Raw genomic sequence first — 21,325 nt, 5'->3', positions numbered from 1 at the left:
ACTTTTACTTTAGTTCTCTTCTTTTTAGTATCGTTCTCTGTAACTTGCTGATCTTTTGTTCTTTTAGTCCCTGCCTGCTAAGGTACTGCATGAGCCAGTCTGCCCACTGCTGTTTTCTTTGTGCCCGCCTGGAATCTCTGGCATCAGTTACACTGTCACTCCTCTCAGGATTCCCATGTTGGGCTTACACTCCTAGCAAACTTGATCTGTTGCTTATGTAACACTGTTTCTGCTGCTGCCCCATCCCTTCCCATGAAGGCCGGAATCTGCCCTCCTCCTAATGGTCTTTAACAGTTCAGGGTCCCCGACGGAGCTGAGCTGCACCCATAGAAGCTTCATGCTTGGAAGCCACTTCACTCTTACAGTCTTTGCTTCCTCATCCCCACTTGCACTCCCAGAAATCTTCTCAAGCTTGACTTTTATGGCCATCTGGCCTTAATTTCTCCAAACTCGTCATCCAATCCTGGCTGAAGTTTTGTCTTAAGTCTCTAATTCAGTCTTGTCTACTTTATTCATCATCCTCTCCCCCAGCCCCACCCCAGTTCTATTCTCCTCTTGTCTTCTCACAGGCAAACACCTGAGCTCTTTACCATCTCTCACCAGGTGGACAGCTCCTGACTGTCTATTTCTGGTCCACGACATGAACCTTATGTGAACCGTGTGTGCACATGTGGCCTAGGTACACATTCAATGTGGGGAGAAGGCGTATAAACACAAAATAGACCGCCCAATGCTATTTGTGGGGGAAAGAGCCCGAGATGCTCCCAGCAGTTCTAGTTAGTAGTTCAACATATAGTAGTTAGTATGTTCAATATATTTCACCCTGTGACCAAATTTGTATCATTTTCAAACACAGCTTAAACAAAGAAGAGCGTTGATGCTTATTGAGGATTTAGAGAACTACTTCCCTGTTAAGAAGAGATTTTTAAAATTGTGTTTTCATTATGACTCCATCTCCATTTATTGATCAAGGGATTTCTTGCCTCACTTAACTCCATAATCTGTTGCTCAGATTAAGAAAATGTGAAAACTATTGTTTGGTAGTATGAGTACAGACTTTAAAGGGATACCTTGGAGGCCAGATGATTCAAATACTATAACCCAAGAAAAGCAACTGATTGATCATGTAGAATGTTCTTTTTTAAGCATCGCTCTTCCTTATGGACCGAGCATGCAGTGAAAAGAATCAGATTAAATGTTTTGTAGATGTGCCATTATAAAAGCAAGAATTTACTAGTGTTGAAACACCCAACAGAAAGCACTAATACAAGACAGAAAATAACACATGTAAAAAACCCCAAATAAACAAATGTGTAAATCATTATTCATTCAACACATTTCAAGCATCTACTATATTCTTTGTTAGGTAAAGAATGATGCTAGGTACAATTTCTCACTTATTCGCAGAAAAATGCCCCTTATTTTAGTATTTCCTTTCTTGTATTACCATCATCTAGTATATAGCTGTGTATATATGCTTTTTTGGATGTATGAGAGATCTGTACATTCACTGTTTATCTTTTTTCTTTTAAGATTTTATTTATTTGACAGAGAGACAGACAGCAAGAGAGTATACAAGCAGGGGGAGTGGGAGAGGGAGAAGCAGGCTTCCCAGCAAGCAGGGAGACTGATGTGGAAGGCAGACACTTAACGACTGAGCTGCCCAGATGCCCCTCACTGTTTATCTTTTACCCTATACTTTGCAACCTTGTGGGCTGCTTTTATTCTTCATTAATTCTTCCTCCTAAGGGCTGACTAGGAAGGAAAAGAGGTGAACTTCAGGTCAGTTAGCCTTGCTTAGCTACAGAAGCAGTCAAATCTCAGTACAATAAACTTAATTTATTTTGTTTTAAAGATTTCATTTATTTATTTGACAGAGAGAAAACACAAGTAGGGGGAGCAGCAGGCAGAGGGACAGGGAGAAGCAGGTTCCCCGCTGAGCAAGGAGCCCTATGTGCGGTTTGATTCTAGGACCCTGGGATCATGACCTGAGCCAAAAGCAGTCGCCTAACAACTGAGCTACCCATGCACCCCTCAGTACAATAAACTTTAAAAGACGTGTCTAAATTCTCTTGTGTCATTTAAGATTTTGTTCCACCCAAATGATTGAACAGGCCTGACAAAGCTTGGACATACTTAAGATTGATATTTTGGTTAATAGTTATTCCATATATGTGGTATACGTATATGTGATGTATATATAAATAACTATCAATATATTACATACAATATATATTGTATATATATATTCTATGCATATATTCTATGCATATATTCTATGTCAGACAGTATCTGATGTATCTCTATAAGATTTAAGTCTAAGAATATGTCTAAAGAGCAAAACAAAGGGAACACTAATTTGTTCAGTACTTACCATGCGAGAGACTCCAAACTGTTAAGTTTACACTGCTTATCTCTTTTATAGTTTACAATTTCCCAGAAAAATAGAATAGCATTTTACAGATGTGGAAACTGAGGCTCAGAGATATTCTGACCATTCTCAGTTTGTAGGGAAAACCCTGGCTGACAGCCTCCAACACACAAACCCCTTACAAAGAAGGACTGGAGAGTGCTGGCAGCTTTTAGTAATCTATGCTGTCCACACTTAACATGGGTAATTGAAAGCTGACCCTTTGTTCCTTTCAAAAATCTCCAAGGAAACTGGCTGCAGACTTCATGGATAACTCATTTCAACAGCTGAGAAACAAAATGCTCCTGTGGAATAAAAACAGCCTTTATTTGGGGGGGGGGGGTTCTTTCTTGAAAAAAGAGAGAAAACATCCACAACACTTAACAAGAACTCTTACAGAACAGACAAGTCTTCAGATTGGATTGTGCACCATTACCAAGGAAATGGTGACAGCATTAGGGCACTTTGGCCCAAGATGTTAAAAAGACGATGTAATGAACAGCTGGAGATTTCTAAGGCACAATTGTATGACACAGGAAGCCCAACCGCTGGCCACCCTCACTGAGGGCAGCTGCCGGGCTCGGGTTTGCTTCTACAAATCTCGTCCCTCGCCCTCGACCAGGCGGCTGTCGGCAGCTGCCGCAGAGCCCGCAGCGGCCCGCGCCTGTCCGCCCCCGCGTGCCTGCTGAGGCCGACGCGGGCCCGATGCAACTGTGCGCTCCCCCCACCCCAACTGCGCACGTGACGGGGGGGGGCAGTTTTCGTATCCCCCACCCCCTTCTCGAAACCCCGCCTTCTCCTAAGAGGCTGCGGCTTTCTATTGCTCCACTACTGAAATGACCGCCGTGTCAGCCAGTCAGAGTGCGACCCTTCAAGTAAGGCCCGCCCCCTGTTGGTCCTCAGGTTCCTTCCCGCTCACACAGGAGTCACTTCCGAAGGGAGAGAACCGCCATGAAGAGAGAAGGGGGTGCCGCCCAACTCTGCTCCGACAGCCTCCCCGAGTCCCAGCAGCAAGACGGCAACCACGCACCCAACTTCTCCAGCCACAGCTCATGCCGCCGTCGCCAGCGGCGCCGACATGACAAGGCGCTGCATGCCCGCTAGGCCAGGTTTCCCCTCATCCCCAGCCCCGGGGTCGTCGCCCCCGCGCTGCCATCTGAGACCCGGTAGTACCGCCCCTGCTGCAGCGGGAAAGAGAACAAAGAGTCCTGGGGACAGGTACCGTGCAGAGGGCTGGAGAAGGGGCCGGGTCGCGGGGGCAAGGGTATGAGGGAGGACTGCGGACGCCCGCTCTTTCAGTTCCCGCCATCCTCCGCGAGCTCGGGCGTCGGCGTTCCGGGGCCTGGCAAACCCCTGCCCCGCCTCCGCGCGGGGGCTTCTGGGACTTCGAGTTTCCTTTTCTGTAGTTGGGACGCAGTTCTCCGTCTAGTGACCACAGTACAGCCTGGGTGGCTACGGAGAACCCGCCTTAGGTAGACCGTGATTTTTGTCCTTCACGATAACTGGACCCGGGGCCCTACCTGCTTAGTGCATATTTAGGTGGTTTTTTTGTACGTTGCAGTTCTACGGATCGTAGTAGCTTAACAGTATAAATCTTTTCTAAATTGTGGGTGAAATTATGTACGATGTGACGAGGAAAACCCTTCCACGAATTACTTTATAGTCCAGTGTGCACGATAATTGATACTTATAATATGCAGATTTGGAATGTGGTATGTTTTTTTTTCCTTCAGTAACTTTCTGCCTCTCTAAGAGGCTAGGTTTTTTGTGAAGATTTTGTGGGAGCTATGTAATAAGATGGGGAGTTTTGACATCCTCTGACAATAAAACATGTTTAAATTCTCTACGCACTTGGTACTGTCTTTTTTATTTTAAGTTTTAAAAAGCTTGTAACTTAAGTTTAACAGTAAGTTTATCTTCTAATGTTGTGGTACAGGTCCACAATCCCTTATCTCAATTGTGAAAGCCAAAATGCTATGAAAATCAAAAGTTTTCAGTGTTTGGCACCACCTCTGACTTGGCAGCCAAACCTGACTAGAACTAATGGAAGGCTGTATATGGGCTTTATCCCATTAAGTGGGAGTATTTGTAAGCGATGCTGGAGAAATACTGGTGTGTTTGCTTTTGGGGTGCAGTGTCAGACCCCACTGGGGGGCTTTATGTAATGCATCCAAGTTACCCCCTTTCTAAAATCCAGTAACTTCAAATTTCAAAAACACGTTTGACCCCAAAAGTTTCAGATAAGGGCTTGTGAGCTGTCAAAATTTTTTAAAAGGTAGTTATAAATAACTAATGCCCATTTCTGTGCATATGAAATTAGAGAACGGTTCCTACTTGAAAGTTACATTCATGGTTATTTTACAGATTCCTTGTTTTACCCAAAACCATTTTTCCCTCTGGTGTATTACTCGAAAAGGAGCCTGGGATCTAATGTTTTAGGAAAGATGTAATGTTAACTTAGTAATTAATGTAAAGGCATATATAGTATTGTTTCAAATTAGCTGCTGCTTAATCCTTTCTCATCTCTTTCCTCGACCAGTAGCAGAGGGCATCATTTCCCGATTTGCAGAACCTGTGGCATTTCTTCGTTTATTCTCCTGTGGAATTAATTTTTTATGTTTTATGAAAGCAAATGCATAAATTCTTCCTTAGTCTGTCACTCATATTCATTTCATAACCAGTTAGCTTTTCCGCCAACATTTCACAAACGTGGACTTTCAGCAAACCATTAAAGAAGGATGTTGTCTTCTAACGTGACCTGTGAGGCGTACAAGGGACATGGATTGTTCAAGTTTTCTCTGAGCATTCCAGCCTCATAGTGAATAAATGTTCAGGGAAACTGGTAGTGTATTGCTTCTCTTTCAGTAAAATGAATACATTTTAGCAGAATTTTGCCGGGAAGTTAATTTTTCGCTCTATATATGATGACATTCCTCTTTATGCAGCTGACAAATAACTCTAAATACATCAATCCAAACACAAATTCTGGTAATAATGGTTCACTTTGTGTTACTGTGCAGAAAGGATCGGAAATCCTTAAAAATTAAAACAATTTGGATTTGGTAATTGTTCACATTCTTCCTTTTCTCTTGTGTTTTCCTCAATGTGTTATTTTTGTTATTTTGTTAATATCCTAAGAATTTTTAGGTAAAAGACAAGATTTTGGAACATTAGTTGTGATGACTCATTCTAATTTCTGCTGTTACGTAGATTAACGTCTTACATTTTAGTATATAAAGAAGGTAGTATCAGCTTGGCGCTTGATCCTTTCTGCCTTTTGGCCAGCATGCCCTTCAACTCAGCTCCCTCCCCATCTGGGCCCAATAACTGATACTGCCATGCTACCATCTACACTTGTTATGAGTCTTTTCAGGTTTTACTCAGTTTTTATAATTTCCATTATTCATTCAGCAAACATCTATTGAGCATTATTTTGTACCAGTTACTGGAGATACCAAGCAATAGGATCAGATCCCCTCATGGAGCAGTAAACTTTTCTTAGGAAGCACACTGTCAATTCCCTGGATCCATACTCCAACAATCTTACATTTTAGTACTATAGATTATATAAACCTCAGTTGTGCATTTATAAGGTTGCTCCTAAAGGAAATGGTAAATTATATTGAAAATGGAAGTTTTTAATAATCAGCTTAGCAAAGCATTATTGCTATTGTCAGAACTTGATTAAACCAGGTAATGAGATCCAATCTATATTCTATAAATCTAGTATTCTCCCCTTAATCTGAATTAATGAGGTTTTAATATTTGCTTATGTGATACTATATTAGTTATGCTTTTATTTTCAGGAAGCAGTCAATTATAGATTTCTTCAAACCAGCTTCAAAACAAGGTATGTATACTATTGATGCATTTTTTTACAGGATCTTTTAAAGAGGGAGATGGATTCAATTTTTAAATTTCTCTAAGCTCTTACTTGATTAAGCAGAATGTTCGAATTGAAAAAAAAATGAAGATGCAGTGTTTTTAACAAACATAAGTTCTAAACATCATGAAGAAACTTTTTGCTGTTATTCTTTCTTACATTTAAAATATTCCAGTCAATAATGTTCATATTGTGTACTATTTTAATTTTCTAATACAGTAAAATTTTGTAAATAGAGCCATATAAGTTTACAAGATGTAGCAAAAGGGAGCATTATGAAAGTAAGGTTATTAAATAAACCATGTCTTAATCTCCGCATAAAATGTGTGTCATCATCTAAATATTGATTTGAAAATTTTTGTGATGACTTAGTATTTTTATTTATATAATTGTACAAAATGTAATAGTTTGTGTTATTTTTAATAACATGCAATTTGTGTTTTAATTGACTATTTAGACAGACATATGTTGGATTCTCCACAAAAATCAGACATCAAATATGGAGGAAGTGGATTGTCCATCACTGGGACAGAGCAGTTTGAAAGGAAACTATCTTCACCAAAAAAATCTAAACCCAAAAGGATGCCATCAGAAAAGAGCACTATTTTAGAGGCTTTCATGAAAGGTGTTAAAGAGCACCATAAAGATCGTGGTATGCATGAGTCACGTCGGCCCTGTGTGTCAATAGCCACCAAATACCCAAAAGCAGTTACAAAAGTCTATGTTCCTCCATACTGCTTGTCAAAGGAGATGAAAGTACTGAAGAAAAAACATCGATCTCCAGAGAGGAGGAAGTCACTGTTCATTCACGAAAATAGCAGGGAGAAGAATGATAGAGATCGAGACAAGACCAATACAGATTCCAAAAAGCAGGCCACAGTGACAGAAACTGACATCTTCAAGAACAGCTCTAGAAGTCTTAGCAGCAGGAGCAGTCTATCCAGGCACCACCCAGGAGAAAGTCCACTGGGGGCTAAATTCCAGTTGTCACTAGCTTCTTATTGCAGAGAAAGACAACTAAAGAAGTTGAGAAGGGAGCAAATGGAGCAGAGAATCAACTCAGAAAATTCTTTCTCAGAAGCAAGCAACCTTTCCTTAAAATCTTCTAGTATAGAAAGAAAATGTAAATCAAGGCAGGAACAAAGTAAACAGAATGACGTCACACCTGGAAAGAGTAATCTTTCAAACCTGGTATGTGTAATAATTACTGAATCAGTTTGACTACTACTTTAATTTAGCATGCTAAATCTAAAAATATTTAATAACTGTTAACATCATATTGGTATCTTTTGTTAAGGGAATACTGATACACATTTTGTTTAAAACCTAATTTCATTATGTTTCCTCCGACTGTCCATAGAACTTAGTAGTGTTTCTTACCCTTAATTTTTTCAGACCATGAACAAAGACCTTTCTTAAGAAAGTAAGCATTCTTTTTTTAGGCAAGTACCATCATTTTTTTTTTTTTTAAGATATTTTCTATTTATTTGACAGAGAGAGAGAGGTCACAAGTAGGCAGAGAGGCAGGCGGGGCGGGGCGGGGGGGAGCAGGTTCCCTGCTGAGCAGAGAGCCCGATGCGGGGCTCGATCCTAGGACCCTGGGATCATGACCTGAGCCGAAGGCAGAGGCTTTAACCCACTGAGCCACCCAGGTGCCCCCAAGTACCATCATTTTTAAATTAGGCTGTGCTGAAGGGAGATACTTAAGGAATGGAAAATCTAAAACAGGAGGAAATGTTTTAGAACAACGGTTCCCTAGACTAACCACATCAGCATCACCTGGGAACTTAGAAATGCAAAATCTTGGGCCCTGCCCCAGACTCAACTGAACCAGAAATTGGAGGTAAGACCAGCAATCTGCAATTAATAAAGCTTCCAGATGATTCTGATGTACTTTAAAGTTTTGAGAATCACTGTTTTAGATTATATGTAAGTCCTAAATAATTTTGAGAATGGGTCTTAGACAACTTAGATGATAATACTTAGAAAGCTATCCAAATACATATTAACTTCATCATATTCTCCCTTGAGAATAGACCAAACCTAGATAAACAAAAGCTGGTCCTTTCCCCTAGAAAGATAAGTGCTCTGTTTCAGGGAATTTCTCTACATACAGAGCCAATAAAGTAAGTTCAGATATCAAGAAAGGGCTGTGTTGATATGGTGCTATAAGATTTTAAAACCAGATAGACCAAAACAGTAAGCGTAACTGTGACATTTTAGGAGGGAATGGAGAGTGTTGCTGTGTATATTGCTAGAAAATGTATTTGTAAACTCTGTGGTTGATTTGCAAGGAGTTTGGTGTCTTTACCAATGAGATTTGCTAATAATCATTAGTAACATTCGTTCCATTTTTTTTTTTTTAAGATTTTATTTATTTGACAGAGATCACAAGTAGGCAGAGAGGCAGGCAGAGAGGGGGGGGGGGAAGCAGGCTCCCTGCTGAGCAGAGAGCCTGATGTGGGGCCCGATCCCAGGACGCTGGGATCATGACCTGAGCTGAAGGCAGAGGCTTTAACAACCACTGAGTCACCCAGGCACCCCACATTTGGTCCATTCTTACAAGATTGCATTGTTTGGTTGTACATCAGTATTTGAACTGAAGTATTGAAGAGTCCATTATGTCCATTATTTTTAGAGATTTTATTTATTTGAGAGAGAGAATACAAGCAGGGTGAGGGGGCTAGGCAGACGGCCCTCTCAGGGGGGAGCCTGATGCAGGGCTCCATCCCAGGACCTTGAGATCTTGACCTGAGCCGAAGTCAAAGGCTTAACTAACTCAGCCACCAAGACGCCCCTGAGTTATTTCCCTTAATTGGCAAATATTAGGCTTACTATTTCTTTATCAAAATTATAGTGTTAATACTAATCCTGAGTTAATATAAAGCTCTAAATTTGCATTACGAAAACTGGCTCTTATTTTTATGACATTTTTACATTTTTATCATACAAATACCCTTCATTTTTGTAAAATTTAAGAGTTTAAAGTGTCTTTTTAAAAATGTTTTATTTATTAGAGAGCACAAGCAGAGAGAGGGGCAGAGGAAGAGGGAGAAGCAGACTCCCCACTGAGCAGTGAGCCCCATGTGGGGCTCGAACCCAGGACCGTGGAATCACCACCTGAGCTGAAGGCAGCTGCTTAACCAACTGAGCCACCCAGGCGCCCCTAAAATGTCTTACTATAGAAGTTTGAATTTACCTCCAAATAAAAGTACTTGATTTATTTATTTTGGTCTAGAAATCTGTGTTTAAATGTTATAAAGAAAAGTTCACATCCTTTACTGGTCTCAATTCCTAATTAATTTTTTCTCATTTTGCTAATAGGAAAATGGACATTTCTCAAGGAAAAGATCCTCTTCTGATTTATGGGAACCTGCTTCAGGTAGAATCAAAATTAATTTATTAATTTTTATATAAAACTGTATCTCAGTGGCATTTTTATAAAGCAGATTTGTTTAAATACACAATTTCCTTCTAGGAAGGAAATTGTGAATGTCTGAGATTAGTTAAGAGTTTGGTTAAATTATATTTAAAAAGACTAGTCCCTGAATTAGTATGCATAACCTGTGGTTTTTCTTGACTTTTTGCCTCTTTCAAGAGTTCCTAGCAACATGTTTCTCGTTTTGGTATTCAGTGCTCTATTACTGAATCTTGGCTACAGTAAGAAGCATAATATTTTATTAGTGGAACTGTGGACTGAGATCTTGGTATTATAGATGCCTTGTATAAGGTTGAAACTGTTATCATCATTCACAACAACATCCAAATATTTCTAATATTTCAAGTACAAAGATAAACTTTTTAATATCAAATTTCAAGGACACCTACATAATATTAATTTGTACTTTTACTATCTATTAGTTGAGGAAATACATAGTAATAAATAGCTACTGTTAATTCAGTAATTCTTAAAGTATCTTTATCTTTTCTTAACTGGAAAGTAGAACAGTGTAAAAGTCAAACATTGCAGAAATTTGTAATACAGAAAATGAAAGGCTTCCAGAAATAACAACTGTTAATAGTCTGGTGTAATAGATTTTTTTTCTGCCATGATTGCAGACTTTGAAAAATGGATTTTACAAATTCCCACACTGAGTAAGATACAGTGAACATAACGATAATAGCTAACATTTACTGAACAGTTATTGTGTGCCATGCCCTGTTCTATGTGCTTTTAATTCATTTGATCTTCACATCCTCATAAGATGATTACTTTTAAAGAAGAAAAAACAGAGGTACAGAGAGAGACAGATGTGACTCCTTGCTCTTCAGGTTTCATGTAAAACTGTATTTTTTGTATATTTTAGAGGTGCATTGCATTTTGACCAGGTGATCTCAAGTGTTAATATCAATTTTTAGCCAGGGCAGAAACCATAGTTTACCATCGTAAAGAGAGCTTCTAGATACAGGAATGAATTTGAAGTTTTATATGGTTTTTAAATTTTTTATTTAATTTTTACAGTGTTGATTTTAGTGATTAAATTTTCATTGAATTTTGACATTATGAAGTACAAGAACAATAATTTCTCAGCCATGAGATTGTTCTGTACTCACTGTATTATACATTTATAGTAAAAAGTGATCAATTTGCAGTGAGGTGAATGGAAGAACAAAATATTTTTGGTATAAAATATTTTGCTCTTCCCACTATAAAGGGCTGCTATAAAAGCTTGCTTTTTCTTTCTCTAGTAATGACTAAGATAAAAATTCTATTCAGTTCATAGATTTGCAGATTTCGTCAGTGGCAACTGTAATGTAGTTTCATTTATACAGTTCCACATACTGCAGTTTTTGAACAGTACTTGAAAAAGATGCTTTCTGGGCACCTGGATGGCTCAGTCAGTTAAGCATCTGCCTTCGGCTCAAGTCATGATCCTGGAGTCCCAGGATCAAGTCCGCATCGGGCTCCGTGCTTAGTGGGGAGTTGGCTTCTCCCCCGACCCTCCCCTCCCTCGTGCTTTCTCTCTCTCAAATAAATAAAATCTTTAAAAAAAAAAAAAAAGATGCTTTCTGCATGTTTTCATAAGTAGATTTAAGAAACCTCTTATTTATATTTTATTTATAACCTTCATCTATGTTTTTATTTCTAGTATTTTGCATGTTTCATAATCATTTTAAGTTATGGTATTGTACTTTTTAATAAATACACATTTATGCTGCATTTCACTGTCAACAGAATATAAAGGACATAAGGGACTTTTTCACTAGATAACCTGAAGAATGCTTATCTTTATCTGATAACGAATAGATCTTAATAATCCAAATATATTGTCTTGTTCATATTTCTGCTATTATACTTCTCAGTTGTGATGTACATAATAACACACAAGTTTGAAGATTTCAGGAATGTTGATAAATTCATTTAGCTCTTTAGTCTCCAGAATCCTGTCCTTGGGCTGCATTCTGAGGTCTAAATTAATCCATCCCTTGTTTATTCTATAATTTATTAGTAACCAATCCCCTATTCATGAACAGTTGGATTTTTACTTTTTTTATGTTTACAAATTCAACCTGTCTTGTCTGTTTTTTTTTTTTTTCTTAAGATTTCATTTATTTATTTGACAGAGATCACAAGTAGGCAGAGAGGCAGGCAGAGAGAAGGGGGGAAGCAGGCTCGCCGCTGAGCAGAGAGCCCGATGTGGGGCTCGATCCCAGGACCCTGAGATCATGACCTGAGCTGAAGGCAGAGGCTTAACCCACTGAGCAACCCAGGCACCCCTATTTGTTTTGTATATTAACAGATATTTGAAATGTTCTTAAACAATCTGCAGTTTGTACTAGCAGTGCAAAAAGTGGGTTTACATGCAGTAAACCCACTGCTTTAGAGAGCTTGCAAAAGGGGAGCTTACTTACAGTACCAGTTCAACCTCCTCTAATTCCAGATGACAAAAGCTTTTAGTAAGGTGATTTTTCCTAAACTTTGCTCATAAACAGTTTCCCTCTCCTTCTGTTCCAGAACTGAAGACCTGAACAAATCAAAAATTCCTAAATCAGAAATTTCTAATTTCTAGCTGTATATAAATTAACTTCTCTAGGAAATGGAACAGAACTCAAGCTGGCAGCTCTGTAGCTATCTTTTTTGAAATCCCAAACTTAAAATAATCAGTGTAAATCCACTCCAAGTCTTTTTCTTAGTTAGTTGATTTCTCATCTTACACTATAAAGGACCCCTGTCCTTTTTTTACAAGACATTTAACCCCAGCAAAGTGAGTGGACATAGAATGATTTCTTCAGGTAAAAGGAGCTACCTGTAGAAAAATGGAGATCGGGCGCGTCGGTGGCTCAGTTGGTTAAGCCTCTGCCTTTGGCTCAGGTCATGATCTCAGGGTTCTAGGATCGAGTCCCGCATCGGGCTCTCTGCTCAGCAGTGAGCCTGCTTCCCCTCTCTCTCTGCCTGTCTCTCTGCCTACTTGTGATCTCTCTCTCTGTCAAGTAAGTAAATAAAATCTTTAAAAGGAAAAAAAAGAAAAATGGAGATAGAGACATTTGTTTATTGATTTTTTCATGTTTATAAATGGAATTTTTCAGACTATATACTGATCAAGCTATAAAAAGTTTCTTACCTCTTGAGTTATTTTGTTGTTGTCTTAATCAAATTGTTGAGAATTTGAGGACATATGCCCTTATGCAGAGAGAAACTTGATTTGGGGAATACTGATTATATAAATAGTAATCTTTAATGATTAATGGGTTTTAATTAATGATACGTCACATTTTTAAACACATTAAGAAACGTTTTAAACCTGGTTAACTCAAATACACGTAGTTTATTAAAGTTCTCTTGGATGGACCCCCTAAACCAGGTGGCTTAAAACAGTGGAAATATATTTTCTCATGGTTCTAGAAGCTAGAAATCCAAAATTAAGGTTATCAGCAGAACAATTCAAGGAGAGAATCCTTCCTTGCCTCTTCTAGCTTTTGGTGTTTGCCTACAATTCTTGGCATTCTTTGACTTTTCGATACATCACTCTTGTCACATGTCACATGGTATCTTTTCCCTGCGTGTGTGGTTGGGGTTTTCTTTGCTTTTGTTTTTTTAAAGATTTTATTTATTTATATTTGAGAGAGAACATACAAGCGGGTGGGGGGCAGATGGAGAGAGAGAGAAGCAGATTTCCCACTGAGCAGGGACCCCATCTTGGAGCTCAATTCCAGGACCCTGAGATCATGACCTGGGCTGAAGGCAGACATTTAACCAACTAAGCCACTCAGGCACCCCTTCCCTGTGTGTTTCCACTTCATCTTCCTCTTCAGTTCTGTCTCCATGTCCAAATTTACCCTTTTGAAGGAAGCCAGAGAGGAAGGTACTTAGGTTCAACTAAAATGCCAGCCTGCTCCACTCAGAGAAGTATGTTGTGTGAGAACCAATGGAAAGAAGCCTGGTTTGCTGTAGTACATTCCCTGTGAATTCATGACATGATAGTGTGAAAGAGATAAAAGACCTCAAGACTACAAATTTCCCCTTCTTCTAAGGATACCAGTCATAACTGGATTAGGACCCACCTTAATGACTTTTATTTTAACTTAACTACCCCTGTAAAGACCCTATTTCTTATTAAAGTCACATTCTGAGATCCTGGGAGTTAGGACTTCAACATATCACCTTTTTATTTATTTATTTATTTATTTTTAAGATTTTATTTATTTGACAGAGAGACACAGTGAGAGAGGGAACACAAGCAGGGGGAGTGGGAGAGGGAGAAGCAGGCTTCCGGCCGAGCAGGAAGCCTGATGTGGGACTTGATCCTAGGACCCTGGGATCATGACCTGAGCTGAAGGCAGATGCTTAACAACTGAGCCACCCAGGCGCCCCTCAACATATCATCTTGGGAGCCACAATTCCACCACAACTCATAACACAGCTAGTGACTAGAAGGATACACAGGAAGGAATAAACAATTAAACACTGGGGAGAAAGACTTGGGTGGATTTTTATTTTAATTGAGAAAATATGTCTGCCTTCAGCTAGTTATCGTATATATATTTTAAGATGCTATAAATTTAGATGTAGAAGTATTACATTTCTGGAATCAGATAGTTCTTGATCTAAGAAAGAATATATGAACTTTGAAGGAATTGTCTCCCATGATAATAGATATGCAGCTTTTGTGTTTTGGGAGTAATACCTTGAATTTTGTTTGGGTAGTAAACTTTTAATAGCTTTAGAATGAAAATGGGCATTGTCATTAGCTTTAAATTTGGACACCAGTATTTTATTAGTTAATAAATAAATGATAGTACTAACTCTTTTTCCTTATGCCACATATATTGAATGATCTCAGCCTAAACTTTTACAATTTAAGCATTTTGTCAGAGTATTCTAGACACTCACTAAACTTTACTACGATAGGAAAATTTACTATTCACTAATCTGGCAAAAATTAAATTTTAGCAGGGTCTAAGCAGAATAAGTTCCCTGACAAAAGAAAAAGGAACTCTGTGGACTCAGATCTGAAAAGCACAAGAGAATCTATAATGCCAAAAGTAAAGGAGTCCTTCCTTGAGAAGCGTCCTGACGGACCACATCAAAGAGAGAAGTTTATAAAACATATTGCACTGAAGACGCCTGGGGATGTATTGCGCTTGGAAGATATATCCAAGGAACCCAGTGAAGAAATTGATCGCTCCTCTGGAGGCTTGGCACCTTCAAATTCTGGCCACCATTCTTCCAGGAATAGTGACCAAATCCGTGTGGCAAGTACCAAAGAGACTAAGATGCAGAAACCCCACATATCTTTACCTCAGGAAAAGTCTGCAGTTAAAAAAGCTAGCACCCTTCAGAAAAATAAAACTGCTAGCTCTGTGGCATCAAAGGAGACAAAACTTCTACCTTTACTTTCCCATGTTCCAAGTGCTGGTTCCTCCCGGGTACCATTAAATGCTAAAAATTGCACTCTTCCAGTTCCTAAAAAAGAAAAAGAGCGTTCCTCATCTAAAGAATGTTCTGGGCATTCTGCAGAATCCTCCAGACACAAGGAACACAAAGCAAAGACTGATAAAGCTGATCCTAATGTATCTTCAGGGAAAATTTCTGGGGGATCTTTGCGTTCAGAATATGGCACTCCTACAAAGTCTCCCCCTCCTGCTTTGGAAGTTGTGCCAGTGCCATGTACCCCAAGCCCTACAGCACCTTCAGATAAAGCCCCTTCAGATAAAGAGAGTTCAGGAAATTCCAATGCAGGTAGCAGTGCACTGAAAAGAAAACTAAGGGGTGATTTTGATAGTGATGAAGAAAGTTTAGGTTACAACCTAGACAGTGATGAGGAAGAGGAAACATTAAAATCACTGGAAGAAATAATGGCTTTGAACTTCAATCAGACTCCTGCAACTACAGGAAAGCCTCCTGCTCTTTCCAAGGGGCTTAGATCTCAGTCATCAGACTATACAGTAAGTAGTTCTGTGACATTTATCTTTACCTGAAGAGGGAAGATTGGATTGATGAGTGAAAGAGGGATAAATTGCTAGAACTGTTTAAAAACTTAGTATCTGTTATGATTCGTAATTGGACTGAAACTGGTATAGTTCTTGTTTGGTTAATGGGTTTCCCATATCCTTAGTTTTATTACTGTAAATCAGTGGTCTCCAAACTTTTTTGATCACAAACACTCATATTAGTAAAAAAATTTTAAGCATGTACTCCAATATATATGTATACTTATAGATTATATACATGTACCACTATACTACTGTGTACTTTCTAAAGCATATGCAAAAACAGAATTTAAAAGGAAGAAGAAAAAAGTATTTTCCTATAGAAGTTATATAGAAGTTACTATAGACTAAGTTCTACTGGAGTTTCTATAGAAGTTCCATATAAATAGAAGTTCTATTATTTTCTTCCTGCACCCCAATGGATCACCTTGCACACCCCCTGCTTTGGAGACCACTGCTGTAAATGAAGGTAGAGTGTAGAAATGTTGTTAATTGTGGTGTGCAATTTTATTTATAAAGTGCTTCATTCTATCTTGGGAATAAGCTGGATTAAATTCTAATATGTCTGTAAAATTTGGTGGGGAAGGTGTTAATGTTCCATGGTAACACCTAAAAATTAGTTTGATTACATTAAAATAGAATTTAAAAATAAAGACATGGTAGCCATGGAGCCCTTGGGTGTTTATAGTCAGTTCCTAAGGCTGGCAGGGTTTTATAATTAGTGCCTTTCCTAATAAATGGTAAAATCAAATTGCCTGCAGTACAAAATACTAGATTTAAAGCATGATGGTGAAAATTCTCTAAGATATCCTCCTGGCCTAGGTTTTTGAAATAGAAAATATTCTTTAGTACTCTGAATAACTTAAAACATCCCAATTCTTGTACTAAGATATGTTATAAAGTATCCCTAAATTTTCTTCTTGTTTTAGGAACATCTTCATAGTGGTACATATACAAATACTTTAGAACGTCTTGTGAAGGAGATGGAAGACACTCAAAGGTCAGCATCATGACTACCTTGCTAAATTAAACATACTGCTTGTTTGTGTGGTTGGTTGGCTTTTTAATTTTCCTTTAAGGATTATGTGAAATTAGCATGCATTTTGTGCCAGTACTACTATAACAGTTTTACTATCAACTTTGTTAGAAATAAAATATTCTTGTTCACAGGCCAGGTCAGAAGATCAGGTTTTTACGGTTTACTGTATTACTGTAATAATTCAGATTCCTTTCTGCTTACCACAATCAGAATCTAACTGGTAGCTGAAATTCTTTATCAAAAGTATGGGCAGAATTTTTTGTGTGTATTTTTTTATTGTGATAAAATATACAGAATTTAATTTACCATTCTAATCCTTCTTAACTGTGCAGTTCACTGGCATTCCATCCATTCACGTTGTACAATCGTCACCACCATCCATCTTCAGAACTTTATTCAGCTTCCCTCACTGAAATTCCGTACTCATTAAATAATAACTTTCCATCCTCCTCTTCCCCCAGCCCTTGGCAGCCACCCTTCTTCTTTCTGTCTCTATGAAATTAACTGTTCTAGGTACCTCATATAAATGAAATCATACAGTATTCATTCGTTTATATTGGCTTATTTCACTTAGCATTGTGTCTTCAAGATTTGTCCATTTCATAGCATGTGTCAGAATTTCCTTCCCTTTTTTTTTTTTTTAAGATTTTGTTTATTTATTTGACAGATAGAGATCACAAGTAGGCAGAGAGGCAGGCAGAGAGAGGGGAGGAAGCAGGCTCCCCACTGAGCAGAGAGCCCTACACCGGGCTCAATCCCAGGACCTTGAGACCATGACCTGAGCCTAAGGCAGAGACCACCCCAGGCACCCCTATATCAAGTTACTCTTAAGGAAGAAGTTTAGAATTACGTTTCTCTTTCAGTCTCTGGCTCTCTGTGTCTCTCTCACACACACACACACACGCGCGCGTGTGCGCACAGAGAAATCAAAAAGTTTGAGGATCATAATGGACCTAATAAAATTTGTGTCATTCGTTGTAAACTGCTTTTGCTAATGAGGGGGAAAGTATCTTCCTCATTTAAGGAATATCCTCAAAACTAGCCCACAGAACTTCACTTAAAGCTCAACTGACTTGGGGCTCCAGGGTGGCTCAGTTGGTTAAGTGTCTGGCTTTGGTTTAGGTCATGATCTCAGGGTCCTGGGATTGGATCAGGCCCCACGTTGGGCTCCTCTGAGTGGGGAGTCTCCTGGTCCCTTTCCCTCTGCCAGTCCCCCTGCTTGTGCTCTCTCTCCCTCAAATAAAAAATAAAATCTTTAAAAAGGCCGGCGGGGGGGGCACCTGGGTGGCTCAGTGGGTTAAAGCCTCTGCCTTCGTTCAGCTCAGGTCATGATCCCAGGGTCCTGGGATCGAGCCCCGCATCGGGCTCTCTGCTCGGTGGAGAGCCTGCTTCCTCCTCTCTCTCTCTCTGCCTGCCTCTCTGCCTACTTGTGATTTCTGTCTGTCAAATAAATAAATAAAATCTTTAAAAAAAAACCCTCAACTGACTTGAAGTTGGTATATATGTGTCTCAAACTTGATAGATGAGTTAGCTAACCATAGGATATACAATTAGTCAGAAGTGTTCACCTTTCTAAAGTTAGAGAAATTGTTTCTATTGTAAAATTCTTTAAACATTTCATGAATTTATGTGATTTGTAATGTCAGATCTGAAGTTGTTTATTTGAAGTGAACATTGCACAGACCAGAGGCAGAGATGCTAGTTTGATCTGATTATTGACTCTTTTCTGCATTGGTAGAGCAGTACATTTACTTGTCACTTACTGTTGTATTACACTCATCTACTGTGGGGCTGGAGCTAGGAATAAGGCCCGTGGTTAGAATAACTTAATCTTGGCAAGCATGTAAGCAAGGACTCCAGAGCTAGATTCTCTGGCTTTGAATCCCAGCTCCTTGCATTGGGAGCTTGAGCAAGTTAGCATTCCTAATGTCTGTTTCCTCATGTGTAAAATGGGTAATAATAAACTACCACATGGGGTTCTTGTGAGGGTTGAAAGATTTAATACATAAAGTTCTCAGTATAGTGCCTGTCCCTTAGTAAGGGCTCAGTGTTAGGTACTGTAATGATGATGATGATGACAATGATAATGACTACTGCTGCTAGAAAGCCTAATTAACATTATCAGTTTGTTGGTCTACTTGAAGTCAAATGAGCATTAAAGATTCAAGGGGATAATCAAATTATTTGCCATTTTTCCTTCCCTTTTCTCTAAATGATTTGGATTTCATTCTTGAAGTCCTAGCTATAAAGAAATATTCAAGTCTTCTGTGTGAAGGAACACTATTCCAATACCATACCAGTAGCTGGGTAAAAAACCTGTTATACATCATGGTGTTTGGAAAGATATAATTTGACCTTTAGTGCAACAAAGTTTGTCATATAACAAGGTACTTATTAATGATAAGAGGTTGGGTTCCGGGGGGTTGTTTTGGTTTTTTTGGTGCTGCTTTCAGACAAGATTGTTTTTAGAGTAAACCATTTTTTGTAATATTCTTTCAATTCTCAGGCTAGATGAACTGCAGAAGCAACTACAGGAAGACATAAGGCAGGGCCGAGGTATTAAATCCCCCATCAGAATTGGAGATCAAGACAGTACAGATGATGAGGATGGCCTCTTAGAAGAGCACAGGTATAGCATTTTTCATAATGTATATCCTATTAAGTTTATATATCTTAATTTTGTTCTTGTGAAATAAATGAACCACTGATGGTTATGTACTTAATGAGTAATCTATGATGGTTTTCTAATCCATCTGTGATGGATTTCAAGGACAAATGTTAAGGCCAAGATACATCTTTTTTCTCCTGGTTATTATTTCTTTTCACATAGACCCATTTAGCGGCTTTGGATTAACTACTAGCAAACAGTGGGAGGAAAAAAACACATGTTCTCATGCTGGTCTTCTTATCTGAGGTTAACATTGGTCCTAAGAAAAGTTTTCTTTGCACCCAGGCTTTAAACACAAAACCACATGCAATGTAACTATTTGGTATTCAATAACTTTTTTTATTCCAGGGAATTTCTAAAGAAATTTTCGGTTACAATTGATGCTATTCCTGATCATCACCCAGGTGAAGAAATATTTAATTTCCTCAATTCCGGAAAAATTTTCAATCAATATACCTTGGATTTAAGAGACTCTGGTTTTATAGGACAGAGCGCTGTAGAAAAGCTTATTCTTAAGTAAGTAGAAAAACAGAAAAACATTTTACTTTTTCCTGTATAAAAATTACCCTAAAAGTTTCTAACTGACATAGTCTTCTAAAAGGTTAACTTCTGTTATGATCTATCCAGTTTTCAAATCCTTCTTATTACTATTGCTTTTTGTGTTTATTATTTAATTAGAGGCAGCAGTGTAAGACAGTTGCTTGGCATATATGCTTTTATTAGTTAGGATTAAGATCAGCATATAGTAACAGCAACTGTCAAAATAATAGGGGCTTAAAACAAGAAGTATATTTCTTTCTTATGTGAAAGAAGTTCGGAGGTAGGCGGTCCAGGGCTGGTGTTTCACCATATAATCTTTCTTCTCCGCCATCCAGCCCTTTACATTCAAATTCCCAGAAATCCCGCATATTTCTACTTATGGTTAGTTGGGTAGAACTTAGTCAACATGACCACACCTGTTAAAGGAAGGCTGGGAAATGGTTTTTATTTCAGGCAGAGCTAAAAGTCAGCCACTCGGTTGCCAACAGGAAAGCCAAGAATAGATCTTGGGATGGGCAACTAGCAGTCTGTACCACAGTGCCCAAGTTGGTCTAATTTCTCTCAGTGCACGATATCTCAGATCCAGAGAGATCACATTAATTCTGGTGCTGAGTTTTATAGAATTACAAACCCAAGTTGGCAAAAGCAGACAGTGCCCTGAGACTTAATAGGCACCTTCTTAAAACTGCCAGCTAATGTAAATTTATCCACCAGATAAATCTGGAGACAGGCCAACAGAGCGGATCAGCTTTAGGCCATCACTTGAATTTCCTTTTTGAGTAACCCATCCATTTTGGAGTAGAGTCTGCCTCCAGGGTCGGAGGATGGTGTGCTTGTTTGCTCATTTCCCTGATTATGTCAGATGTGGTGGTAGATGTTTCTTACCCTGAAAGTACAGTCATTGATTTCACTTTATTTTTTCAGATCAGGAAAAACAGATCAGATTTTTTTGACAACACAAGGCTTTCTTACCTCTGCTTATCACTACGTCCAGTGTCCTGTACCTGTGTTAAAGTGGCTATTTCGGGTAAGAGAAATGTTTGGGGAGTATAGTTGTCTCCTACTGCATTTCCTAGTCAAAGACAAACTTAAAGTACTATATTTGCACATTACTAAAGAAAAAAAAACAGCACATCAAACCCATGATTTCAGTGGGTTAAAATGAGGCAAAAAGAGTCCCCGTGAAGAGATTATAAAAGGAATGCTAATGCAGATCTTGTGCAGGGTAGTAATGTTAATTGTGCCTAAGATATTTCATCCCACTGGTAAATCACTATCATGGTTAGTTTTAGAAGAGTTCTTCTCATTCTTAGATTACCTCTTTTTTTTGGAAGGGGAAGAGGAGGGAAAGGA

General features: G+C 38.7%; 1 protein-coding gene across 2 annotated transcripts in view; it reads left to right on the top strand.

Annotated features, from left to right (window-relative positions):
- Positions 1-3,327: 3,327 nt before the first annotated feature.
- SLF2 (SMC5-SMC6 complex localization factor 2) overlaps positions 3,328-21,325 on the top strand; it is a 44,441-nt gene continuing 26,443 nt past the window's right edge. The window contains exons 1-9 of one of the 2 annotated variants that reach the window (XM_080823007.1): positions 3,328-3,628; positions 6,217-6,260; positions 6,751-7,484; positions 9,618-9,675; positions 14,689-15,680; positions 16,655-16,725; positions 19,271-19,393; positions 19,781-19,948; positions 20,897-20,999. In XM_080823007.1, the coding sequence (XP_080679133.1) occupies positions 3,489-3,628; positions 6,217-6,260; positions 6,751-7,484; positions 9,618-9,675; positions 14,689-15,680; positions 16,655-16,725; positions 19,271-19,393; positions 19,781-19,948; positions 20,897-20,999 (2,433 nt within the window). In that variant the 5' untranslated portion in view covers positions 3,328-3,488. Of the gene's footprint in view, positions 3,629-6,216; positions 6,261-6,750; positions 7,485-9,617; positions 9,676-14,685; positions 15,681-16,654; positions 16,726-19,270; positions 19,394-19,780; positions 19,949-20,896; positions 21,000-21,325 lie in introns of both variants that reach the window. The other variant, XM_080823006.1, reaches the window with a different exon arrangement.

Source organism: Martes martes (genome assembly GCF_963455335.1).
Source record: "Martes martes genome assembly, chromosome: 14".
NCBI classification, from domain to species: Eukaryota; Metazoa; Chordata; class Mammalia; order Carnivora; family Mustelidae; genus Martes; species Martes martes.
Note: the sequence above shows the minus strand (reverse complement) of the source record. Positions and strands in the feature narration are given on the sequence as shown.